Source organism: Leucopleurus acutus, assembly GCF_964270905.1.
Source record: "Leucopleurus acutus genome assembly, chromosome: 18".
In the NCBI taxonomy this organism is placed as follows: Eukaryota; Metazoa; Chordata; class Mammalia; order Artiodactyla; family Delphinidae; genus Leucopleurus; species Leucopleurus acutus.
The window spans coordinates 16,612,005-16,638,837 of NC_139160.1; the positions used below are offsets into that span (position 1 = coordinate 16,612,005).

Below are 26,833 nucleotides of genomic sequence, written 5' to 3' on the forward strand. Positions count from 1 at the left end.
ACTCTACCTGCTTCAGAGAAGGAGGCTCCATGACCACAGAGCTCCAAGTTCACTACCATGTATTAGGTTCTTAACACATGCCAAGCACAGTGCTGTCTGTAGGGTCTTCAAAGGTGTCACAATAAAAGTCACAATCAAGGAACCCAGTCTAGAGGGTAAGACCAATAATCTGGATAGAAGTTGGGGAAACTCATAGCCTGCTGTGGGTACTCAAGAAGGGAGCTCTTGATCCAAACTGGGCTCCAGGGAAGGCTTCTTTGAAGAGCTGACACCCAAACACTCTAATGCTTCCCATCCCTTATGATCAGGAGTGTTCTTTCTGTATCTTGCTGGGTCAGTGGATATATTCCTGGGGCAAAGCTCCAGTTGCTGGATTTCCATTGCACCTTGATTTATCTTTCAGAGCTTCTGCAGAAGTGCAGGATGCCTTCATGACTTACACAGCGTATGATGACATCATCACCATTAAGCTCATCCAAGAGGCTTGCAAGGTTCTTGGTAAGTCTGAATAGGGCTTTTTTCTGGCTTCCTCGGGCTGCTGTAGCAAAGTATGTTCAGTTCTCATTATTTGCGGTAGTTCTGGTCTGTAAAGTTTACAAACACTGAATTAGCAAATACTGAGCCATTGTTCCTATAGGAAAGATAAGGTTAGGTTCCTGAGAGCCTCTGGCCACAACCATTTTCATTTGCATAACTCATAAATACCTAATCTTATTTTGTGTGTGTGTCTGTTTAAAGACACATTTTTCCATATGTATTGTTGATTCATTAACATGGAACTCACGGCCAACAGCACTGTAACTCGTGCCTGAATGAAGCTTATCTAAGGCATGTATTTTCTCTGTAAGGCACATCACAGCCTTCCTGTGCTTAGGACACTGGACAGCACTTCAGCACCATGCTTTGGAGCATTTTAAACAGCAGACCAACAAAAAGAACAAAAATGCAAAAACGTAGTACTACATAGGTTGCCGAGAGGACACTTGTTTATAGACTGAGAACCGAGTCCAGAACGCAGAGCATTGCCTCCTGTGACCTTAGCCAGAAACATGCATGTTCGGTGGCTCACTTTTTTCCCTGCTCTGTACACATCCACAAATGACCACGAAAGCTCTGATGAGTATTGATTTGGGGGTTACAAGTCCACTTTAGGGAGTAGGTAAATTTGCAAATACGGATCTACAAATAATGAGCATCAACTGTAGTACTAACTGGGTGGCTTCAACAACAGAAATTTATTCTATCATAGCTTAGGGCCCAGAAGTGTGAAATCAAGTTGCCAGCAGGGCCAAGCTCCCTCTGAAGGTTCTAGGGAAGAATCCTTCCTCTTCCAGGTCCTGGTGACCCCAAGTGTTCCTTGTGACGGCATACTTCCAATCTCTGCTTCCGTCTTCATATGGCCACCTTTCCCCTGTGTGTCTATGTCTCTAGGTCCAAATTTCCCTCTTCCTATAAGGACTGCAGTCGTATTGGATTTCAGACCCACCCCAACCTGGTAACTCATCCTTTCCATTTGAGTAACCTTATGCGTCTTATGGGCAAAAATCGTGAGCAACACAGAGTTTCATCATCTGCAACGCCACTGTCATATCTGGCCTCGATGTTGTCTCTGACAGATGTTGTTATATCTTTGAAATAGATCGTCACAATGACTTCTGGCTGTCAGAAAGAACAGCACTGAGAATCCCATTGTGTTTCTCTGGAAATGGATATGGTGTGCTTTGTGGGGTGCTGAGGGCCATTCTCCCTCATCTGCTCTGCCATGGGACATCTTGCCATCTGCCCAGACACTAAAATGCCATTGACAGGGTCATAACTGGGGGGACAATATATGGATGGTCCCATTTACAATGCACATGTACTCCCAGAATGGATATATCAGCAAGGGATGGTTTATTATATTAACTTGCTCACTCCCCAGGCACTAAGGGGCACAGCTACAGGACAAAGAGAGACGTTAGCTCTTTGCCTTTCTAGTTTAAGGACCGAGGACAACTAACTTATTCCGTCATAGTTTTCTCACTGTTCAAATGAGAATAATTATAAGATCTACCCTTCAGAGTTGTTTTGAGGATTAAATGAGATAATGTATGTGGAATATACCAAATGTGGTACCTGGTGTATAATAAGTTCTCAAAAAAATCTCCTCCCTTCCTTCCCTCTGTATTAATTTCCTAGAGCTGCCTTAACAAAGTACCACAAATTGGGTGGCTTCAAACAACAGAAATTTATTCTCCCATAGTTTTGGAGGCCAGAAGTCCAAAGCCCTCCAGTCTACAGTATGTAGTTAAGGCAACCCTGACAGACCAGTACCGGAATCTAATAAGTTTTTATATGTCCAGAAAGAAATGCTACATACGTCTAATATCATGCCCAGGCTGTTTTTGTAACTATGTATGGTTGTGGACACCATGTGTTGTAGCAGTACCTTTAGCAGAGAGACCCTGTCACACACCTGCCGCAGTGCATTCCACAGTTCCAAACCAACTAATACGTTCAGAGGCAGCAACAAGTTTATAGACCAATGTGTGGTCTGATTCACACCGCCTTTCTACCAAAGGCCAAAGTCTACCGCTGTGATTTCTATCTGTCCATCTTTGAAAATCAGAAGGGTGTTTTCTTCTTGTTTATCTCAACGACATCTGTTGACCTATCCCTGAAATGGTATATAAGAACAGTGACTGCATTTTTCAAATCAAAAGTTGAGATTCAAATCTGAGTAAACACATGCTTGAGACTTGGAGACAGGATGGCCCTGGGAAGCGTAGGCTCTGTAGTTTCTCTCCACATCTATCTATCTATTGATAGAAATAGATACAGACATAGATACAGATATAGATATATAGACTGACTACATCTCTAGCAAAGGCTTTGGAATGAGATAGACCTGGGTGAGTGCCCTGGTTGTACATCTACCTGCCTATCTATCTATCATCTATCTATCTATCTATTTTTCTATCTATCATCTATCTTTCTATCTTTCTATCTTTCTATCTATCATGTCTAACATCTATCTCCCATGAATCAGAGAGAGCAAATCCCTGCCGAAGGAAAGAAGTCTGCAGGAAGGGCATTTCACTGTTTAATAAAAGACACTCGTCAGTTGAGACAAACTCTTCCCTTAGACAAAGAAAAAAGCACGCTCCATGACCACTCGTTAGTGCTTTGTCTTCCAAGTGGGCTCCAGAATGCCGTTTCTCTACCTTTAAGCAATTGTTGGGACTTTTCCAGACCACTCTGCCACTGCATAGCTCTGTGTTTTCTAATTAGCATAATTCAGGATGGGACCAGATGGCAGGTTGAGCCTTGCATAAGAATTGTTCTGTATATGAATAAGTGCCTACTTAGCCTGTAAGTGGGTTATTAGTGATCTGAAGTGACAAAATTCAAAACAACACACAACAGCCATTGGACACAATCGTGCCCATCTAGACTTTGCTCGCTAAGAAACCAGTAGTGAAACGCATTTCAACAGTTAGCCATCGGCAAGCCTTCTCCGCACCTCCCTCTGTAAAAAGAAGAGTAACAACATAAAATTTTACAAAGTCCTCAAATCAGGCCTCATCATATTTGATCTTTACTGTGACCCTCTGAGGTAGGATAAGCAACCCAAACCCTGCAACCAACCAAAAATGGAGCTGGAACTCAGGTGTCCCGGCTCCAAGGCCATCGCGGCAGCCTGCGGGCGGGAGGGGCAGTTGGCTGGGTGGGCATGAGATCTCTGGTGAGGGCTTTGGAATCAGCGAGCCCTGGGTGAGTCCCCTGGCTGTATCGTCTCCTAATAGGGTAACCTGGGGGCAAATTCCCCATCAGTAAACATCGCTGGTACCTACAGCACCTACCTTGGATGGTTATCCTGAAGATGATGTCCAGTAATGTAAGCAAAGTGCCTACCACAGAGTGGGTACTCAGCAAAGCAGGCCCCTCTCTCTCAGTGGACAAGCAAAGCAGGTCCACTGAGACCACCCGGTGCACCCCTAGTTGGGCCAACGTCTCTGTTTCAAAGCTCACCAGGAAGCTGGCAGCTTATACCAGGCATGAGTGAGACTGCGCCCTGGCTGCAAAGGGTCTCCCACCTGAGCTGCCTGCATCCATTTCCCAGCTCCCTTTTCTCTATTGCCTGATCAACTTATTGCTGCACCTGGAACCCAGCCCTCCCAATTTAGAGTCTGTTTCCTTCTTGCAGCCTATGGTACCAACATGGGCAGCTGTTCCTCTCCTTTTCTTCTTCTTCTTTTTCTTTTTTTAAAATTTTTTTGGCTACGCCGTGTGGCATGCAGGATCTTAGTTCCCCGATCAGGGATCGAACCCGTGCCCCCTGCAATGGAAGTGTGGAGTCTTAACCACTGGACCACCACGGAAGTTCCCTTCTCCGTTTCTTAAAGGCCTCTGTCTCCTCACCGAAGATTTCCCCACTGGTTATCTTGTGCCTGGCTAAAGCCATATATTATTTGAGAAGGAGAGTACTCTAGGTGAATAGTTCTTTCCTGATACCTAAAACTTATTCTTTTGGAAACCAAAGCTTTGGGGAAAAAAATACCCATTTTCAATAGAAAACTCTCAAAAATGCGTGGCAATCACTTCCCTGTCTTGTGGAAGAGCACATGCTTTTCTGGGTGCCTCAGGTGGGTCACCATGAAGAGTAGCTCCTGTTGCCTGTTTCTGGGTGATGGGAAGCAGGCAAGGGTCATGGGAAGTCCAGCCCTGAGCAGCCCTTTTCCCAGAAGACCCAGCGTGGGCAGCAGTGGCTCTGGGGCCCCCACTGAGCCTTAGCAGGTGTCCCCTCCCACTGCCCTGCACAGCCTACCTCTGCTCTTTCCATTCCCTTGAGCTGTCGCCCAGCAATTAGTAAACATTTCCTTGTGGTGCCAAAGAGTCAAGCTTGTTAAGTCAGAAAGTTTGAGTTTATACATCATTCCAATTGAAAAACTCCCCAGAAGGCTCTACAGCTCTCCTGGGAAGCCAAGCACAGACGCTTTGTGACACTTATTTCCCTGCATCGAAGAAGTCTTCTATTTTTTAAAAAAAAACCCACTTTTTAATGGAATTTTCACACATACACTAAAGTCGAGAGAATTATACACGGAAGCCCACATACCCTTCACCCAGCTTCAATCATTATTCCTATTTCACCAATCTCGTTTCATCTCTCTGGTTCCTCTACCCTTTTTTCTGGTTTTGTTCTTGCTGGAAAGTCTTAAAACGAATCTCAGGTTTCCCATAATTGTACCTGTAAATATTTCAGTATGAGTCTCTAACAACATAAAGACATTTTAAAGCATGATCATAATACCCTGATTATACCTAGCAAAATTCAAAATTCAGAATATTACAGAGGCCCAGGACCCAGCCGTATCTCAGCTGGCCATGGATAACTGTGGTCTTCTAATATTAGATTTCCTAAGGTCTTTTCAGGACAATCGGAAAAACCTTTTTAGTTTGACATAATTTCAAACTCACAGAAGGTTTGTAAGAATAGTACAAAGGATTGCCATAGACTCTTCATCTATATTCCCCAAATGTTAACATTTTACCATGTTGGCTCTATCCTTCTCTCTATATCTATATCTATTTTTTTTTCCCTGAATCGTTGATATGTTAAGAAAATGATATCTCTTTATCCCTAAAAGTTCTCTTAAGTAACTACAGCACAACTATCAAACTCAGGAAGTGAACGTTGATACGGTGCTATTATCTCATCTACAGATTTCATTGAGATTTTTCCAGCTTTCCCAGTAATGACCTGTAGGACAAAAGAAAACCCTGGATCATGTCAGTTGTCACATTTCTTTGGCTTTCTGCAGTCTGGAACAGTCCCCAAGTCTTTCTCTGGGTCTTACAACATTGACATCTTTGGAAAGTTCTGGTCAGCTATTTGGTAGCATGACCCTCCACTCAGGATTATCTGATATCTTCTCATGATTCAATTCAGGCTATGCTTTCTTGGTGGAAAGACCCCAGAGTAATGTTTTTTCCTTCCCAGTTCATTGTATCAGGAGGCATCTTATGTCAACTTGTCCCATTACTGCTGTTAACTTTGATCGCTTAGTTAATATGGAATCTGCCAGGTTTCTCCACTGTAAAGTTATTATTTTTCCCCTTTGAAATTAGTATCTTGTGAGAAGATACTTTCAGACTATGTATATTATCTTGCTGTTTCTCAAACTTCTCTTTCCCTAATTTTAGTATTCATTGGTGATTCTTATCTGAATTAATAATTATAAGAGTGGCCAAATGGTGATTTTATAAGTATATCATTTCTTTTACATTTATTAGTTGAATTTCTACTATAAGGAAGAATTTTCCCTATCTATCTATCTATCCATCCATCCCAGTGTGAACGCTTGACTCATTTTTTAGTAGGTTGTAATCCTTTAATAATTTTGATGCTCAAATTCTCCAAGATTTAGCCAGTTAGAGCCCCTCCAAGCTGGTCGTTGTGTCCTTGACATGTCCCCATCATTCTTATTTTTTTTTTAGCATCTTTATTGGAGTATAATTGCTTTACAATGTTGTGTTAGTTTCTGCTGTATAGCAAAGTGAATTAGCTATATGTATACATATATCCCCATATCCCTTCCCTCTTGTGTCCCCCTCCCACCCTCCCTCCCCCATCATTCTTTGATCACTTCTTTACTTTCTGGTGTGACAAGATGTTATAAACTCATCATTTTCCTGCCCCAGCCCTGAAATCTGCCATTTCTCCAAGGAACCCTGAACACACACACACACACACACACACACACACACACACACACACACACCATCCATCTATCTGTAGTCTTCCTCCCTCTCTTTCTTCCTTTCTATCCATCTATCTGAAACTGTGATGGGTTTTGTGGTCTTCTTAGGGTAGATTTCCTAACCTACACCACAAGCTTCATTCTAGTCTTTCTCGCATAATGAGAAAGCTGCTTCCCATCATTTACCACGTATTTACTTACAGGTTTCATCCTTGAGTGTTTAGAAAATCGTTTCAGAATTGCTGACCCATACTGCTGTGAGAAGGAAGCCTACTCGCTACAGTCAAATATTTGTTTAAATTTTGTTTTTTCTTTAGCCTAAGGAGAAAGTCTAAATACCATGTTCAAATTTTAGTGGGTTATTTTTTTCTTGGGCAATTAGGTTATTCAGAACTCTTCTGTTGAAATACTGTTTTGTTAATTATGTTTCTGTTTGTATTCCATCTTAGAGTTTTCCCTATCCTTATTGATCTTATTTTCTTTAATTTAAGCGTATGAATCATTAACATGATTCTGCAAACCAGAACTCTGCAAAAAGTTACACTCAGAGAAGTTCCCCACCACCTGTATACACACACTCTCCATAACCATTCTAACATCTCTACCCATTCCCAGTGCCCTGTAGATAAAGTCTCAATAGTCCCTTGTGTTTATTTTTGTACAAATAAGTAGATAGATGGATATTTCTTTATTTCCCCTTATTTGCTACACAAAAGATAGAATACTAAGCATGCTATAGACTCTCCTTTGCACTACCAAAACATATGCTAAGGCATCTACGATTTGTGTTTCATTCTGTCTTGCATTTTCTTGGCATTTCCTATATATTTCTGACCCCCTGTGACTTAGAAAACTCGTGGAATCCTAGGTTCACTGAGGGGAAACTGTATAACTACACTATTCAGGTGTTGGTTTTGAAAAGTGACCTTTGTCCTCTGCTGGACAAGCATTCTCAACTACAAATCCTACAGGAAGCCCCAAACCCAGCACGGATGGAAAAGACCACACCCAAACCCAAGACGCTTGTTCAAGGAAGAAGAGTCGGCCACTCCGCCAGATGTCCTTCCTATGAACAGAGCTGGGTGCCCAGAGACAAAATAACCAGTGTCTGGAACAAGAAACTTCATGGATTTTTGTATGTTTATAGACCTAAAAGTCAAGCAGACAGTCTTTCTACACAAGGCTGCCACTGCCACTTTAATACAACTTTGCTGGTCTTGCCGACAGCCCAGTCCCCCTGAGAGAGGTCCCTGGGATGGGGAGGCCTCTGGGATTGTACTTTCCCAGCGGGTTACAGGATGCACCTGCTCAGAGCTCCAGCCTAGGGGATGCGCAGCACAGCTGTTTTTTTTGTTTTTTTCTTTTCCTCAGCTTGAACAAGCTAGATTTAGCAGGAAAGGAGGGGTGGAAGGAGGAAAGAGGAAGGAACAATTCTACACGTGTCCATGTACTTTTCAGGAGTTCTCCTCCCAGGGGCTCATCAGCACTGGAAAAGACAGGAGTGGAATTTATTATTCCAGTTCCCTTGGGGGTTAGCAGGTGGCTCTTGATTGCTGTTATAGACAAACCTGCCTGCATCCAGCTAGGGATGGACCCACCAGCAGAGAACCCGGCAGAGGCAATTAACACAAGCCACATACCACACCCACCCTGCCGTCCAAGCTTCGTTTGGATCCTGAAGACCTGGCTAATACATTTTGGGGACGTATACATAATTCATCTCCGATGAGACCTGACCAACTCAGTGGGGACGCTCTGCTCAGCTTGCAGAACGATGATCTGTCCAACAGGCTGGCTATGAACAACGAGCTGTAGGAAAGCTGCTGCTCAGGCCATCCTAGGAAGCAAGGAGAGGCTGGAAAGTGCCCAGACCTCCTCGGATCCTTTGCCGCTCCCGTAGGAATTGGTCCTGGAGAGCGTAGGAATTGGAGAGCTGAAAGCCACTTGTGAATTCTAGGCCCAGCCAGAGCCTCATAGAACCTGCAAGGGTCCAGCCACGGATTCTGGTGACTGTGAATCTGGCAGGTCTCCCATCAGCCTGGGTATTCCAGACTTTCTCCCGGCCCTCAGGACCTATCGTGATTCACCACACCAGCCTAAATAAGAGAGTGTTCTCTCACGGAGAATGGATGTGCTGTCTCCTGTATCAATCATGAAAACCTATAAGCAGCCCCTCCCTTGGGGGGAGACCCCTTTTCTCTCTAACTGCTGCTCCAGAGGCTGTGGGATATGGCACAAAAAGCACCACATTTAGAGTTAGAGCCTCTGCCACCCTGGGTAATTTAGGTCAATTCACATAGGTGACTGTCAGCCTCCACGGTCTCACCTGTGAAAAAGGGGACATGTTAATAAGGTGATCTCTCTTACAAGATTTTGGCAAGCACTGAGTAAAATAACATCGATTAATGACGGTTTCAGGAAGTATAAAAAGCATTCTTTAAAAACACTCCATGGCCCTCCATAAAGCAAATGATGGCGCGCAACCTAGTCCAGCAGAGCAGATGCGGCAATAGCCCCGCTCACACCGAAAACCTACCCCCGGGGATTTCTCAAGCACCCACTTTGTGTCCAGCTCAGAAAACATGTAGTGTGAGGTCACTGCCCTTCAGAATTAGCATACAGTTAGGAAGAAAAGAAAAATGCAGCACTTAGGAAGAGAGAAGTCAGTGTGATGTAGGATAGTCAGAGAAATTTCTGTGGAGGATGTAATGTAAAAACTGCCCTGAAAAGAAGACTAGAGACATGGGTGGACCTAGAGGTTGTCACGCAGAGTGAAGTAAGTCAGAAAGAAGAAAACAAATATCATATATTAATGCATATATGTGGAATGTAGAAAAATGGTACAGATGAATCGGTTTGCAAGGCAGAAATAGAGACACTGATGTAGAGAACAAGTGTATGGACACCAAGGGGGGAAAGCGGGGTGGTGGTGGTGGTGGGATGAATCGGGAGATTGGGATTGACATGTATACACTGGTATGTTTAAAATAGATAAGTAATAAGAAACTGCTGTATAAAAAAAAAAGAGTAAATAGCATATAAAGATCCTAAAAATAAATATTTGCATAATTGGTCTTATCATAAAAAAAACAAGACTAGGATGCTGAGGAGATGAGAGAGAAAGGGGAAACCACTGCAAATATTTGGTATCCTCTTCTGGCTCAATTGATATAGTATGAATTTGTTGGTATTGTTTTTCAGTTGCAATATTAATTATTTCTCAGAGATAGATTTTTAGTTCATTTAATGGCCATTGTGTTCAAAGATGTCTAAAGATGGCAGGAGAGATTGTCACAGGAAACTGACAGCTTTGAACCCCCTTCTGGATTCTAGAGAAATTTCTGCCATGGGAGCCATGGAAAAGACCAGGGTAGGATTGGGGGTGACTCACCAATTTAACGAGCACCTACTAGATGCCAGTCTGCACGGGGCTTCTCGTGGTGGCCCCGTGACCTCGAGGGTATTATTGGCATTTACTGATGAGGAAAGTGAAGCCTGAGAGAGAATTCAGAAACATATCACAGAGCTGGGATTGGAACCCTTTGGAAGCGAATGAATACCTGGCCGGCCGGTGCTTTTATTTTGGATTCCACAGGTGTCTCCATGGAAGCCATTCTGAAACTCTTTGGGGAATACGTCTTTAAATCCTGCAAGATGGCTGGCGATGACCGGATGTTACGGACACTGGGAGGAAATCTCACGGAGTTTATTTTATTTTATTTTTTATTTTTTTATTTGTTTGTTTGTTTGTTTTTGTGGTTCGCGGGCCTCTCACTGCTGTGGTCTCTCCCGCCGCGAAGCACAGGCTCCGGACGCGCAGGCCCAGCGGCCATGGCCCACGGGACCAGCCGCTCCGCGGCACGTGGGATCCTCACAGACCGGGGCAGGAACCCGCGCCCCCTGCATCGGCAGGCGGACTCTCAACCACTGCGCCACCAGGGAAGCCCCTCTCACGGAGTTTATTGAAAACCTAGATGCCCTCCAGAGTTACCTGGTGCTCCCTTATCAGGTAAGCCTATCTAGGTCTGATCTTGCTGGCCCTAAGAAGAAGCGGGTGACTCTAGCAGCTGTGGGCCATCTCACCGCTTCCCCCAAGAGGGTGCAGTTGCCAGGGGCCTGTGGAATGCTCGGTACGCGGCATCGGTGGGCTGAGTTCTCTGGGGGAAGGAATGGAAAATGAAAACCTGTTGCCCATTTTTATAAACTGGCCGGCAAGAATCAAAGCAGGGCAAGCCGGAGAGGTCGCCTTTGTGATGGGGGAGGGCCTATTCTGATGGCGGCTGGTGGGGGGGTTGACATTAAATCCAGAAGATTGATCACAATGGGAACAAAGGCTGGGAGCCAGTCAGGTTTCAGTGGATTTGCAAAATCCCTCCTCAGGTTTCCTGGCCTGGAAGGAGCTGATAAATAACTTGTGCAGCCAGATTCATTTATTCATGTATTAGAAGGAAAGACTTGACAGGGCCAAGAGCCGGAATCGGAAACCATCCAACTCTGATTAACCCACGAAGTGACTGCCTGAGGTGCTAAACTAATTTCCCTACTGGGCTATGTCCTTCTGGAGTTCAGTCCTTGGTTTTCTTGTTTGTAGAGATCATTGGAAATTTAAATGGCCAGACTCCCTTTTCTTTTTTAAAACAGAAAATGCTTCATTGAAAAGGCAAAGCGGCACTTGCACATATCATAATAATAGTTTATTATTTTATATAAAATCGTTAATATTTGTTTCTAGGGCCCTTCAGAGTTTGCTAAGCTGTTTCTTCACCGTTTCTATATTGAATGCTCATAACTACCCTTGACGGGTAGTCATGAGGAGAAAGTGGGATTCTGAATGTGAAAGTGCCTCGTGAACCACATTGTATCCTCATAGGTGTTAAATGGGAAAACAGTTATTTCCTCCAATTTTCAAGTAAGGAGTAAGAGGCTTGGTGACTTAATTGACTTCAAGTAGGATGAGTAGTCGGATCCGTCCTGTTGTTATCATGTGAACTACTCAGGAAGAGGGAGTGAAGAGAGCCCTGGCTGCGGGGTCACATGAGCCTATGATGCTGTCTGACCAGCTCTGCAGCTTCCTAGCTGTGTGATCTTGGGCAAGTTACTTGCCCTCTCTGGTCTTCAATTTTTTTCACTTATTTGTTTAATAAATATGTATTGAGTACCTACTATGTGCCAAGTACTTTTTAGGCATTGGACACACAGAGAGACAAAAAGGAATGAATAGGAAAAAAAAATTTACTCCATAGTGATGTGTGGATTACAGGAGATAACATGTAGAAATCTCTAGCATTGTAATAACTTCCTTCCTTTATGTTTTCGTCCTCTCTTTTCTGTGTGGCCAGTTTTAAAATTACAATAATTCATATGGCAACTTCCTTCTAAATTTCTCTGCTAAAGCACTAGAATTACTATTGAAAGAAATACAATTAAGGCCCTTAAGTAATCTTCCATAGTATTATAAATATCACACCTTTCATTTGAAAATTGGGCTAATATTTTAAGTCACAGTTCTGGAGAAGATATTAGTATTTTTTTATTCATTAAATAAAAATATTGTGGAATCTCTTTTATGTTCCAGATACTGTTCTTACAATATTATTGTCATTCTTAGGAATAAGATGAAAGGAACCAAGGTTCTGAAGTCCCAAGTCCATTGTTTGTATGCCTACTCCTGCTACCCCTCCTCTGATAGTCATTCCTTCATATGCTAAAACCAGTGTTAGAGAAGCAATAGGCTAGAACTTCTCTGGGGTCAGTAAGGACATTTTGCACATAATGAGATAAATAAAATATATAAATATACTATACACACACACACACACACACAAGCTGAAATAAAATACGTGCAATGATATCTGATTGTTGTATAGTACTTTCTACTGGACAAAAGGTTATAGATTATCTCTTTAGGCAAAAATACAGTAAGATAACCTGACTTTTTCTTTATGTCTGTCTCTAGTAATTTTGCAGTACCTTAAGGCTTACATTTCTGGTTTTAACTGTGCCTTTAATCTTGTTATTTTTTAGCTAACCTTCATTTGAGGGCCAATTATGAGACAGATATTGGGCTAACTCATGTATAAACATTGAATTATCCTCTTACCCCTAAGATTAGGTACTCTTATTCTTCCCATTATACAGATGAAAAAAACTGAGGTCCAGAAAGGTCAAGTAACTCTCCCAAATTGCCCAGGTTGTGGTGGCCGAGCCAGGACCCACCCCCAAGTGCATCTGTCTCCAAAGACCATGCTCTGGTCGACTTCTCATTATGTTCTCATTGCCCTAGTTCTCCACTTTTATAAAACCCTATTTCAATTTTTAAAAATAAAAGTATAATCTTATTATTTAGAGAGCTGGAGACATTGACCAGAAGGATTAAAAGCACAAACTTCGAGAAGTATGTCTAGGAAGTGGCCTAGGCTAGGGTGAAGAGTGAGGGTGGAAATGGTAGCAAAAGCTTGTGGATTTTAATTTCAGCCCTTTTGTACTCTGTTATTATTATTTTTCTGCTACGTAGGGTTTGGATATAATTTTTTGAAATAACTTAATTTTCTGTTTCATCATATGCTTTTTATATGTGCTGCCTCAAATCTTTAGATTCAGTCAAAATGTAAACACACAAATACATACTTTCTCTTTGTATATGCTTTTGGAAAGATAAATACTTGGCAAAAAAACCTTCATTTTAACTAGCATCCCCTCCCCGCCTCCTCCCTACTCCCCCTCCAGCCCCCACTACCACCACCACTTTGGAAGAGAACAAAAATCTCAGAAGGAACACACTTCCTTAATCTCTTCTCTCACTCAGACCAAAAGCTGTGAGCCAGGGTGCTGAGCTGCTTACTAATCAAATGGGAGAGAAAATTGTTTCTCTCAGGGATTCCCCCAGGCAAAGTCTTTATCCTTATGTCCTGACATAATCTACCATGAGATGGTACACACTTGATGTCAACATTTATTCCTGGAGAAAGATGATCTCTTCTGATGTATCCTTGATTTTCCAGACATGCAACTTTGCACCACAGATGGCATTATCCTTCCAGAACAAGAGGTGAACTTTTCTCCACTTGCCAATTCCTCTGAGACCCTGATCTTTCAGAGTAAAGATGCTCATGGTCCCTTAGTCACAGGCCAAGAATGGCAGCCATCCACTCCTTGGAGTGTAGGTAGAAGCAGCATGGCATGGCAGAGAGGTTCATTTGGGTGTCAAGATGTTCTACCATGAATTTGGCCTTAACTTCCCTGAGGTTCAGTTTCCTCCTCTTTACAATGGAGCTAATGCTTGCCATATAGAGTTGGTTATGTGATTAGGTATAATATAAAATTCCTGACTTTTAGGGGCTGAAACCATGGTAGATTTTATTTTTTTGTGATTGGAGGGGGTTTGGGGATACAGTTCTGCATGATGTAATGAGTAAGTTCCACAAAGCCTCAAAAGCATAATTTAGAGAAATTGTATCCACTGGGAAAAATATGCTGTGTCTTTTAATTGGGAGATGAATGCACCATCGTTTTGTGTGGAGAGAGGAGCAGACAGGAAGATGCTTCTCCATTACTACTCTGATAGAAGTGGTCTGTGCCACATCGCGCCAGCTATGCAGGTGGCTTAACCAGACCCAGAGTGTCCACTGACAGATGAATGGATAAAGAAGATGTGGCACATATATACAATGGAATATTACTCAGCCACAAAAGGAAACGAAATGGAGTTATCAGTAGTGAGGTGGATGGACCTAGAGTCTGTCATACAGAGTGAAGAAAGTCAGAAAAGAGAAAAATACTGTATGCTAACACATATATATGGAATCTAAAAAAGGTTCTCATGAACCTAGGGGCAGGACAGGAATAAAGACACCGACGTAGAAAATGGACTTGAGGACACAGGGAGGGAGAAGGGTAAGCTGGGACAAAGTGAGAGAGTGACATTGACATATATACACTACCAAATGTAAAATAGATAGCTAGTGGGAAGCAGCTGCATAGCACAGGGAGATCAGCTCCTGCTTTGTGACCACCTAGAGGGGTGGGATAGGGAGGTTGGGAGGGAGACGCAAGAGGGAGGGGATATGGGGATATATGTATATGTATAGCTGATTCACTTTGTTATACAGCAGAAACTAACACAACATTGTAAAGCAATTATACTCCAATAAAGGTGTTAAAAAAAAAAGAAATCAGAGTAGGAGGGATATATTTAGTATCCAGTGTGTAAATCTCTGCTTTGAAGTTATTGTTTTCTAATTTATTAATCTGTCATATGCTGCCTGCCTTGATGCAGGGCCTGGGCTTGGTGAACTCTGGAATATTTATCAAAAGTTGTATAACCTGATTATTTTATGATTTTTGCTGACACAACCGCCTTCCGCCATCCCTCACCAATAGGTATCCTTCTGCGGCAGGTATCACTGAGGCTGTGGCCAAAGACTTCTTTGACATTGACGTGACCATGGATATCCTTGACGTGAATCAAGAGGAGGAGAGGACAGGGAAGAAGGAGCACGTTGTGTTTCTGGTCGTGCAGAAGCCGCACAGACAGATGAGAAGGGCAAAGCCAAAGGGATCACAAGACACTCAGGACAGCCAGAGAGACCAAGAGGTACCAGTGTGCTGTGTCTTCAGAAAGCACAGTTCCTCCTGGTGGAGGGACTAGTCTTGGAGCAATCTATGCAAAGAACCGGACCTTCTAATTGTGGGTTTATGGCAGGGTTTCTCCGTCTCAGCACTGTTGACATTTTGGACCAGATGATCTTTGTTATGAGGCACTGTCCTGTCCGTGTTTAGCAGCACCCCTAGCCCGCTCACTAGATGCTAGCAGCACCCAGCTCTCCCCCTCCATCCCAGGTTGTGGCAATCAAAAATGTCTCCAGACATTGCCAGGTGTCCCCAGGGTAGGGGTAGGAGCCAAAGTCACTATTGGTTGAGAACGACCGGAATAAGTTCATTTGGATCAAAAATTGGGAGGCTCTCTGGGATGGACCTTAGCCTGAAACATTTTTACCTGTAAAAAAAAAAAAATGGCAATGTAAAGTCCTTGGAATTTGGATCTGGTGGCTTATTTTGCAGTTTTCGTGGTGTAAATTGACTTTTCAAGTCCTGAATGCCCGCTTGTGCAGCTGGGGCCAGTTGGGGATCTGGAGTCAACTCATGAGCCTGTGGTTGGCTGCTTCGATTGCAGCTCGTGGTGTGACTGTTATCTGTTTAGGTACCACACCTGTTAGGTGCACAACTCTCTGTGTCCATAGAGCTCATACGAATATCCAGAGAAGTCTGTGATTCCTGGAGCACACACTGTTTATATCTTAGAGTATTCAAAGCTCACCTCAGAGTCTTTTCACTGCAGGATCTTCAACCACAGGAAGAGAAGTTTCTGTGTGATTTTCCTGCCAGCCTCACCTTGAGATTTTGTAAAAAGTTCTTGCTGCCTTTGGTGGAGAAACAGCATGAGGATTAATTGGATAACAATTTGGGGGCTTATGAAGTTTTGCTCAAGTTCATCTTGTGTGGCCTCACGGTTCCTCTGGCCCCATCACAGAGGAACAGTGTATCCTCGTGCATCTCCTGTCACATGACCAGACCTGTATGCTTCTCTCCCTGCCATTTGCAGGCCCTGGAGGCAGCTTTCCTTAGGATGAAAGAGAAATATTTGAGTGTCTCTGTCCCGTGAAAAAGTCCAGCTGGGAAGCTGTGAGAAGCATAGTCATGTTTGGAAAAGGTAAGTGGGCTCTTCTCCCAACCTCGGCTCTCAGAGCAGAATGATTGCTTTGTGCACACAGATGGGCAGAGTCCTCTATAATCAGGATGTCACTGATTTCTTCAGGGCTTGGACTTGGCAGGCACGGTTTTTAACTTTAAAACATCAAACTCTAACTTGTCTTCCTTTGCCCCTTTTATTTGTGTTGGGGGTCACTTGGAGGCGCAGTTTCTCCTTGTAATCAGGGGAAGCCGCTGGAGAGGGGATTGGAATCAACCCCTTTTGGTGACTGTGTTGAAGCGAAGGAGGATGAGTGCTGACATATTATCAAGAACATTGAATTTTCCACAGCTCCTCAGGCCTTCGGGACTGGGATGTATTTCTGGCCCGGAAGTCTGTAGATGAGAATCATGGTGTCCAAGAGTGCAAAGGACCCTGGATCGAGAACCAGGATAGTAGATTTCTGGCTCTGTCCCTGGGGAACCTAAGTCCTCCATCTTCCACCCGCAGAATGAAGGCATTAGGTTCTCAGAAGTGCCCCTGTTGGCGCTGAGCTGGTCTCACGATCAGCACCTAAGATCCGAGTCGGAACAGGGGCTCCGGCCCACTGGGTGAAGGGAGTTGGAGACTCCTGGTCATGCCCCGTGGGTCGTGATGACATGCGTCTGGGAGAAGGTCTGCAGGGCTCAAAGGACTGAATTTTGAGTCCCTCAAGCCATGGCAAGCGAGTCAAACATGCAATTGACGTGCTTTGTCTAGGAGATTTTCATATCAAAAAGGCTCCATTTCGAATCTCTACCCCCTGCCAAATAGGGCTGTTGGTTAAATTTTCATGTGCCACCCAAAACTGTCAGTCTCCAAAGCTCCATGGCAAATGTCCCTGACACCGGCCGGGCGTGCGCGCTGTGCTGCGCGAGCTCATTGTCTGGCTGTCAGCTTTTCAATGCCAGCCCTGTTTTCATGGCGAGACACACTCAATTGGCCCAGGAACTCTTCAGCGGCGGGCAGAAACTTGGCAGGGGGCAGGAGGGCTTCTCAACCTGGTAGCAAGTTTTCTGTTTGTTTTAATTTGGAAGCAGAATTGCCGTGGCCATCTGGAAACACTGAGGGAGCTTGTGCTGAGCAGCGGGGACTGCGCTTTGCCCAGGAAACATTTGAGATACTCTCTTGGGTTGGTGGCCTGAGTTGCCTGTGAACGGGATTCTGTTTCTCCATCCAGGGCATCTCAGGGACACCTTTGAACCAATTTATCCCGAGTGGCTCTGGACTGAAGAGAAGACATTCTGCGATGCTTTTCCCTTCCATGTGGTATTTGATGAATCAGTAAGAGGCCCTTTCCCTCTTGAACTGGGGATAGGCTGGGGAGAGGAGTAAGTCACATAGTCTTTTTTTTTAAATTAATTAATTAATTTATTTATTTATTTATGGCTGCGTTGCGTCTTCGTTGCTGTGTGTGGGCTTCTCATTGCGGTGGCTTCTCTTGTTGTGGAGCACGGGCTCTAGGCGCACGGGCTTCAGTAACTGTGGCTCTAAGGCTCTAGAGCGCAGGCTCAGTAGTTGTGGCGCACGCATTTAGTTGCTCCGCGGCATGTGGGATCTTCCCGGACCAGGGCACGAATCTGTGTCTCCTGCATTGGCAGGTGGATTCTTAACCACTGCGCCCCCCATCATATAGTCTTTTACGGCTGGGGGGCCTTTCAAGTCCCTGAGGAGTACCTAGGGTTTGGGAGGTTAGGATTTAGCTTGGCAGGACCACTGCCTGCCTTTTCATTGTAGCATCCTCCAGAAACCAGAACGCCGCATCTTCTTGATAGGCACAGAAGGGAGCAGTGCCAAGGGGTTTGAACTAGTGAGTGCAAGAGCAAGTTTGCCATTAAAGAAAAAGGAAATGACACTGAAATCACTAGAGACAAAAGAATACAGTAGCAATGGCAGGGTGGGATTCTAAATGTGACCACTCCCCCCATCCTTGTGGCTACCATGGATGGCTCAATTCCACAAGCTTCTCTTTCTGCATCTTGAAGGTGGAGGAGAGGCCTGTGCCCACTCACGCCATTGTTCTGTGGGAGGTGTGACAGATGGTGACCATTGAAGTGTGGTCATTATCAATTTCCTTGGATAAAATTGATGGATAAAATTGATTAAGTTGAATTGATTATGGACTCATTCAAAGGGCAATTAGGCAAAATAAATTGGTCCAAAAATTATCAGTTAAAACGCCTTCAGCCATTTTGATTTCCTCTGATATTTATGTGAATGCACAGACATGTCAAATCTTCACCTACCAGTGGATGCTGGATACAGATTCTCTAATGTTTACTCACTTGAGGGTCATCTCTGATTGCAGAGAATTTATGATCTAACTAAGGAAATCAAACACCCCTATATGAAACAACCAGGGAATTATAAAGCTATGTACTATGGCTTTTCCCCAATGCCATGAGGATATTATTATTATTACTACTATTAACATTTAAAATTCTGATCTACTTAAAAACACTCCCTTTCTTTTTAAGTTTTGGGCATAGAAACCAAAAATTTAATGACACTATTCCATAAGACTAGGTTGATTTCTGCAGCCTGACAGAGTGAAGTTAATTTAAATATTTCTGGATAACCTGGGGTGGCATTGGACTTTTTATGTAAAGGATGCTCATTTTGTTTTTTCCTTCTGTGTGTTCCCTGGAGATGGCAGTGAAAGTTGTCTCCCCACCTCCACAGTGGGTTCCTTCACCCAGACCTGGGCATCAGATCCAACTACAGTTTTTTCTGGTTTCTTTATTAGTTAATTCCAAAGAAAGAAAGAGACAGAGACAGACACAAAGACAGAAAGACAGAGAGGACTGAAGCAAGGGAAGAAATATTATCCCCATTGAGAGCTTTAACCTCTGTTTCTTGTTAGTCAGAGAAATGCTGTGCTTTCAGGCACTCTCATGCAATTATTCTTTGCTCTTTCAGAGATTAGCTGCAGATTTGCTTTTTAAAATAATATTTATTGCTTCCATGGTATTTATTCCATTACTGGCCCTTTTCCCCCTAGCAAGTCACAAATCATGGGCGGATGCTATTTCTAGGGGAAAGTTTACATGCAGGTTGCTGTCTCTTCCGTGGTCTCATGTGTGTCCTCTGTGGATAGCTGTGGGTCAAACAAGCTGCAGTGAACATTCAGAAGTACGTCCCGGGACTCCGAACCCAGAAGATTCGATTAGATGAGTACTTCTCCATCGTCCATCCCCAGGTTACCTTCAACATCTGCAAATTTATCAACAATTTGTCCTGAAGGCGCAAAGGGAGATGATGCCTGCAGCATGGAGAAGTCAGCCTGCACTCAAACTCCGAGGTAGTAACTCCTTCCTCCTCGTTGCTTTCTGCTCTGGGAGACTGGGCCAAAAAGGAAAGAAGCAGTTTTCTAATCGCCTGAAAAAAGTTGGATAAAAATTGGGGGACTACATTGAGAGCAGTATATATTTTTTTCCCATTTGGCTTAATCTATAGTTAACAATATATTTTATTTCTTCAACCATGTCTAGTTTAGACATGAACTCTAATTATATTTATATATAATTATAAAATTCTGGTCTGTAACCAAAAGTTTTAGAATGCACGCGCTATTATTTGTACTCTTGAAATGGCCTGTCCTTTATACAGCAACGTGATCATCTGACCTACTGTTAATAGGGCACACGTTTTGTTTTTGGTTTTGTTTCAATTGTGGTGAATTTTACATAACATACAGTTTACCATTTTAACCATTTTTGAGTGTACGGTTCAGCAGTGGTAAGTACCTTCCCAGTGTTGTATAATCAGCACCACCATCCATCTCCAGAACTTTATCATCTTGCGAAATTGAAACTCCATTAAATACCAGCTCCTTGTTTTCCCCTCCCCCTGCCCCTGGCAACTACCACTCTACTTTCTGTCTCTATGAATTTGACTGATTTATGTACCTCATATAAGTGGAATCATACAGTATTTGTCCTTTTGTGACTGTCTTTTTTTCACTTAGCGTGATGCCTTCAAGGTTCATCCTTGTTGTAGCATACGTCAGAATTTTCTTCCTTTTTAAGGCTGAATTATTATTATATTATTCCCGCATGTATAGACTACATTTCACTTATAATTCATCTGTCAGTGGATAGTTGGATTGCTTCCACTTTCTGAATAATGAATAATGCTGCTATGAACATGGGCGTATAAATGTTTTGAGCCCCTACTTTCAATTCCTTTTAGTGTATATCCAAAAGTGAAATTGCTGGTTCATTTGGTAATTCTATTTTTAATTTAGTGAGGAACGTCCATACTGTTTTCCATAGCTGCTGCACCATTTTATATTCCCATTAGTAGTTCACAAAAGTTCCAATTTCTCCACATCCTCATGGACACTTGTTATCCTCTGTTATTGTTTTTTGGTGGGGTTTTTTTTTTGGTTATTTTGATAATAGGTATTCTAATGGGTATGAAGTGGTATCTCACTGTGGTTTTAATTTGCATTTCCCTAATGATGTGATGCTGAGCATTTTTCATGTGCTTATTGGCCATTTGTATACCTTCTTTGGAGAAATGTCTATTCAAATTATTTGCCCATTTTTAGATCAGGTTGTTTGGTTTTTTATTGTTGTGTTATAGGACTTCTTCAGATATTCTGGATATTAACACCTTATGATTTGCAAATATTTTCTCCCACCCCGTGGGTTGCCTTTTCACTCTGGTGATTGTGTCGTTTGATGCACAGAAGCATTTAATTTTGATGTTGTCCAATTTACCTATTTTTCCTTTTTGTTGCCTGTGGTTTTGGTGTCACATCCCAGAAATCACTGCCAACTCCAACGTCATGAAGCTTTTCTCCTACGTTTTCTTCTAAGAGCTTTACAGTTTTGGCTCTTACATTTGGTCTTTAATCCATTTTGAGTTAATTTTTTATATGATATGGGGGCACATATTTTATATGATATAGGGGGCACATATTTTATATGATATAGGGGGCACATATTTTGAGCTTTCTGTTGGACTGACAATAGTCAGGTATTCGAGGCACAAACACAGGCAGAGCCATGGAGACATTGGAGAGGAAGATGAAATGTTCTGGGAACCCTGAGTGAGTTGTACAGGGAGTGATGGGAGAGAAGGCTGGTGAGATGAGGACTTGAACTCTATCATGTCACTGGAAATACTTTTAAGTGTCTACTGGGATCAGATTTGAGCTTTAGAATGATCACGCTGGAGCCCTGTGAAGGATGGACCAGAGCATTGAGAAGATGGAGTCTGGGAGGCCAGGGGAGACTGTTCCTGGAGAGCAGGTGAGAAGTTTTGAGTGCTGAATGCAGTCAGGCAGTGGCTCTGGGGTGGTGATGCGGGAACAGATTTAAGGCAGAAATTGGTGACTGGATGTAGAGGTTGAAAAAGAGAGACTATTGGGGTAATTATTAATTTTCTTGCTTAGGTAACTGGGTCATAAAGGTGTGATTAACTAAGAGAAGACATGATGTAAACACCTTGAGGGCAGCTTTGTCAGTTTGAGTTGCTGCTGTACCCCCTTCCACACCTAAAACAGTGTGCCTGGCTCATGGTAGAAACTAAAAATGTCTGTAATAAAAGAATTACGTTATGAGGCAGAAATAGAGACACTGATGTAGAGAACAAACGTATGGACACCAAGGTGGGGAAAGCGGTGGAGTGGTGGTGGTGGGATGAATTGGGAGATTGGGATTGACGTATATACACTAATATGTATAAAATAGATAATAAGAACCTGCTGTATAAAAATAATAATAATAAAATTAAATTAAAAAATAAAACAAAAACAAATAAAGAATTAAAAAAGAGGAGAGTTACAGTGGGGATTGAAGGCAAGTTCAGTTGTAGACATCCATGTATAAATACCTAATAGATAATACAATAATTAAAAAAACAGTCATTGCTGGGAGTGTAAGTTGTCACAATTCAGAGGGCAATTTGGCAATATGTATCAAAAATCTTAAACATGAGCATATTTTTGTCTAAGAATATATCCTTTAACAAAATAGCTACAGTTATGCACAATGATGTACCTCAAGCTTGTTCTTTGCAATGTTGTTTGTGGAATGATAAAATAGACATAATATAATCAATGTTAGCTTACTGCTTAAGTAAAATACAGTATAATCAACGTACCCAGGAAAGAATAATACCTATCCATATTTAATGCTATGGAAGAATACCTGTTACATAATTTAAGTGAAAAATTGAGGTTACAAGAAGATGGCTGATAATCCCAGTTTTGGGTAGTAAAAAGATATACCCTCAGGTATTAACTGTAATTATCTCTGATGTGATTATGGGTGATTTTTATTATTTTCTCCCACTTTTTTCATTTTCTTTCTTTTTTTAATTAAAAAATTTTTGGCTGTGTTGGGTCTTCGTTGCTGCATGTGGGCTTTCTCTAGTTGTGGCGGGCAGGGGCTGCTCTTTGTTGTGGCATGAGGGCTTCTCATTGTGGTGGCTTCTCTTGTTATGGAGCTCGGGCTCTAGGTGCGCGGGCTTCAGTAGCTGCAGCGTGTGGTCTCAGTAGTTGTGGCTCACAGGCTCTAGAGCTCAGGCTCAGTAGTTGTGGCACACGGGCTTAGTTGCTCCGCGGCATGTGGGATCTTCCCGGACCAGGGATTGAACCCCTGTCCCCTGCATTGGCAGGTGGGTTCTTAAGCACTGCGTCACCAGGGAAGTCCCCCACTTTTTTCATTTTCTGCGGTGAATGTCTACTGCTTTCATAATAAGATAATAAACATCTATTGTTAAAAATAATAGGCATCCTGAGTCCAGGAAGCAAAGTTTCTCTGTAAATTCAGATTCTCTTGTCAGCCCGGTGGAGGATGTCGTTGGAGAATGCGAAAAGAGAACACCAGCATCTAAAGAATGAGTGAAAGTCTTGAAGGAGAAATCAAAAGAGGTGGGGGAGATCTGAGTGAAAGCAGCGTCAGGAAAGTCCTAGGAAGTGGGATTCCAGGAAGGAGGGTTTGCTTAACACCCTCAAAGAGCAGAAGGGCTGAGTGAGGAAAGGACTACAGACTTGTGCTGGGGGAGGTCGCTTGGAGGCCGTGGACGGGAGTCAGCTTAAGGTCAAAAAAACAGAGTGGAGAGAGCCATTGTGGAGAGATGGGGAGAGGAGTGCGTGGAGACAGGAAGTACAGATAACTCTCATGATATTCGGCTAAAAGGGAAGGAGGTGAACTGTGCCGTGGAGAGAAGGACGTGTTCTGAGTGGTGTCTGGTGCGCTGCGTCATTGCCTGCAGGTGACATGCTGCATTGTCCCGTTTCTCTCCGTGGGGGGAGGGCCAGATGATCTGGATGGAGTCCGTGTGGTGCATGATATACGTGTGCTCCCCTAAGCTCTACAGCCTGCATGAACTGGAGGAGTGCCAGATGCACCTTTCCGACATCGCCCCCATGATACCACCAGGGACCTCGTCCTCCTGAACCAGTGGCGCCTGGAGGAGATTGAGCTGTTCAGCCAGCTGGAGAGGAAGAAGGAGGAGCTGCAGGTCCTCTCCAAGCACTCGGCCATCGAAGAGAAGGAAACGGAGACCTTGCTGTAAGCCGTGCTGCCTGAGCACGTGGCCAACCAGCTGAAGGAAGGCAGAAAGGTCGCCTCAGGTGAGGGGTGCCCTGCCCTTAACAGTGCGTCTTGGTGGTTAGGGGCGCCGGCTCTGAAGCCAGACAGATCTGGGTTTGGATTCTGGCAAGCAGCATGGTCTTGGTCTAATTACTTAAGCTGCATAGCCTAGTTTTCTTTTCTCTACATTGAGAATAATAAAAACAATGCAGTGACCATTGATGGGCGTTCTTCACTACAACTGAAAATGATACACTCACACACTAAATAAATCATGGGGTGCCTCTAAGGACCATTCTGGGAGAACAAGGCGTTTCTGGAGGACGAATGCCATGTTTACTCCAAACTCACTTTCCATTTGTCACCGGCGAGTGTTCATTCACCAGACAAGCATGGGAACTTGCCAGGGTGCTGTCCCGGGTCCTGGGGACCCAAAGAAGCTCTTAGTCTTGTGGGTTTGACAGATACATACAGAATACGTTTATGGGGGTGGGGTGGCCGACAAAAAGGAAATTTATGTGCATTAAGGAGAAATTATTGTGCCAGCATCTCTGTTAGACATTATACGTATGCTTTCTCACTTAATTTTCTGAACATTTCTGTGAAGGAGGTGTTATTAGCCATAACAGCTAAGAAAATTCACTCCAGTTTATGAGTAAAAGAGCTGGAAACCAGTCAGAAGTCCATTTAACTCCAAAATTTGTACGTTTTCCACCACGTAAGTTACTGTGGAAACATAGATAATATGGAAATTAATAATATATAAACGTCAGAAGAGAAAGACAGGGGTGGGTGTGCGTGTGAAGGCCGATATAAAACATGTGGCACTTGAGTTGGGCCTTGAGGCTGAATTTCAGCAAGAAAATGAGGGAAAGGCATTTGAGGAGAAGGGCACAGCAAGTGCCCAGGTAAGGCACCGTGAAGGTCAGTACTGCAGGGCGTTATCCCTAGAACAAGAGGGTGCATGGCGAAGTGGTGCTTCTGAGGCTGGGCAGGTGTGCCTCTGGTAGTAATCTCCCCTTCGAGTAACTTTCGCTTCCCTTTGGGTCTCCCATAGTTCAGGCTCTGCCTTGGCCCACCTGCCAAGGTCTTCTCTGTAAGCCCGTACCCACCCAATCCATCCTGTCATGCCCCAGCACTCTGCATGTCTTTTTTTTTTTTTTTTTTTTTTTTTTTTTTTGCGGTACGCGGGCCTCTCACTGTCGTGGCCTCTCCTGTTGCGGAGCACAGGCTCCGGACGCGCAGGCTCAGCGGCCATGGCTCACGGGCCCAGCCGCTCGGCGGCATGTGGGATCTTCCCGGACCGGGGCACGAACCCGTGTCCCCTGCATCGGCAGGCGGACTCTCAAGCACTGAGCCACCAGGGAAGCCCACTCTGCATGTCTTATTGAGTGTTTGTTTGCGTTCTGACTCCTCACTAGACTAGGAGCTCCTTATGGGCAGGGACCCCGTCTGCTTCACAGTATAAGATTCTCCAGCATGATGACCAGATCATAAGAGACAATAAATATCTGGTGGGTGGATGGTGAATGGTGATGGACATTCTGGCTCCTTTACTCCAAGGCACAGTCAGATTTGGTTCCCAAAGGGCACTTGAATACAGAATTGGTAGAACTGGTATTCTCCATCCTTGGCTATCACTAACACCCGGTTTATGTTGCAGGAGAATTTAAAACCTGCACAATTCTCTTCAGCGACATAGTGACATTTACGAACATCTGTGCTGCCTGTGAACCTATCCAGATGGTGAATAATGCTGAATTTAATGTACTCCAAGTTCGACAGGTTAACCAGTGTCCACGATGTCTACAGAGTAAGCGTGTGGTGCTCTGGGGTGCGTGTCCCTGTGTGCCTAGGCAGGTCACGTACCTGGCGGTGGGTCCTCATTTTCCTCTCCCCTCACTGGTCTGGGGTTTGGTGTGGATGAGAGTGGGGTTGGGAGGAAGAACTAAAAAGGAAGTAGAGGTATTTTAGGATTTTAATTTTTAAAAAATCCTCTTATACTACCCAATGCTAAGCTTGCCTTTGAGGGGCATACTGTTTTCCCAGAGAATAGTACTCCTTCATTTCAGCAGCAAGTCTAACCTAAATAATGTGGATCTAAAACACAGCATCATACAATGACCCCAGGAGCTTTGTCTTCTCTGGGACCTGTCTCCACCAAAAGCAGAAAGCCCTTTTGGCTCCCTCATGGCTGTTTCCTGAGTCATTTTTCTTCTCACCTTTCCCCTCATGCCCCTAGAAAATAACCACCAGCTTTAATATGGTCCTTCTATCAATACATGGAAAATGACAAAAACATTTAGTGTTTAGTGCATTAAGAAAACCCTCTGAATCCCCCCTTACTGCTGCTCCTTACAGGTGGAAACAACCTGATGTTTATATGGTGGTAGGGGGTGTGCCAGTGTCTATTGGAAGCCACGCTCAAATAATAGCTAACTTTGCCTTGAGGATGAGAATTTCTGCAAAAGAAGTGATGAATCCTGTTACTGGAGAACCCATCCAGGCAGAGAGCAGCTGAGTTCTTTGCTTAATACCAGCCACCTCGCACAAAAAAGTGGAATTCTGTTTATTAGTCTGCTCGGACGGTTATTGGGTATGTGACAGTAATTAAAATGGGTCATTTCTCCCAACTCGTCTCTTCTCTTGCATATGTTACTAAGTAATAGAGATATTAGGATGTTATTCTCTCAAATTTGAGAAGAGGCTGTGGAGCTCAGGATTGTGATGCGATTCACACTGGCTTCCTTTGTCCATGACCTAGGACAGCGCTGAGCGCGTCTCCTCACTGACTTTGTAGCACTCGATCCATAGGG

The 26,833-nt window shown here is 43.6% G+C and overlaps 1 protein-coding gene across 1 annotated transcript in view; it reads left to right on the forward strand.

Moving 5' to 3' along the window:
• Positions 1-431: 431 nt before the first annotated feature.
• Positions 432-26,833, forward strand: part of LOC309974946 (guanylate cyclase soluble subunit beta-2-like) — a gene marked incomplete at both ends in the record, with an annotated part of 39,609 nt that continues 13,207 nt past the window's right edge. The window contains 17 exon segments of the mRNA XM_082859791.1: positions 432-498; positions 10,339-10,700; positions 14,237-14,341; positions 15,151-15,336; positions 16,345-16,392; positions 16,395-16,452; positions 17,651-17,754; positions 19,568-19,697; positions 19,700-19,772; position 19,774; positions 23,744-23,846; positions 23,849-23,997; positions 24,001-24,058; positions 25,681-25,769; positions 25,771-25,830; positions 26,379-26,389; positions 26,391-26,523. Of these exon segments, the coding sequence (XP_082715917.1) occupies positions 432-498; positions 10,339-10,700; positions 14,237-14,341; positions 15,151-15,336; positions 16,345-16,392; positions 16,395-16,452; positions 17,651-17,754; positions 19,568-19,697; positions 19,700-19,772; position 19,774; positions 23,744-23,846; positions 23,849-23,997; positions 24,001-24,058; positions 25,681-25,769; positions 25,771-25,830; positions 26,379-26,389; positions 26,391-26,523 (1,737 nt within the window).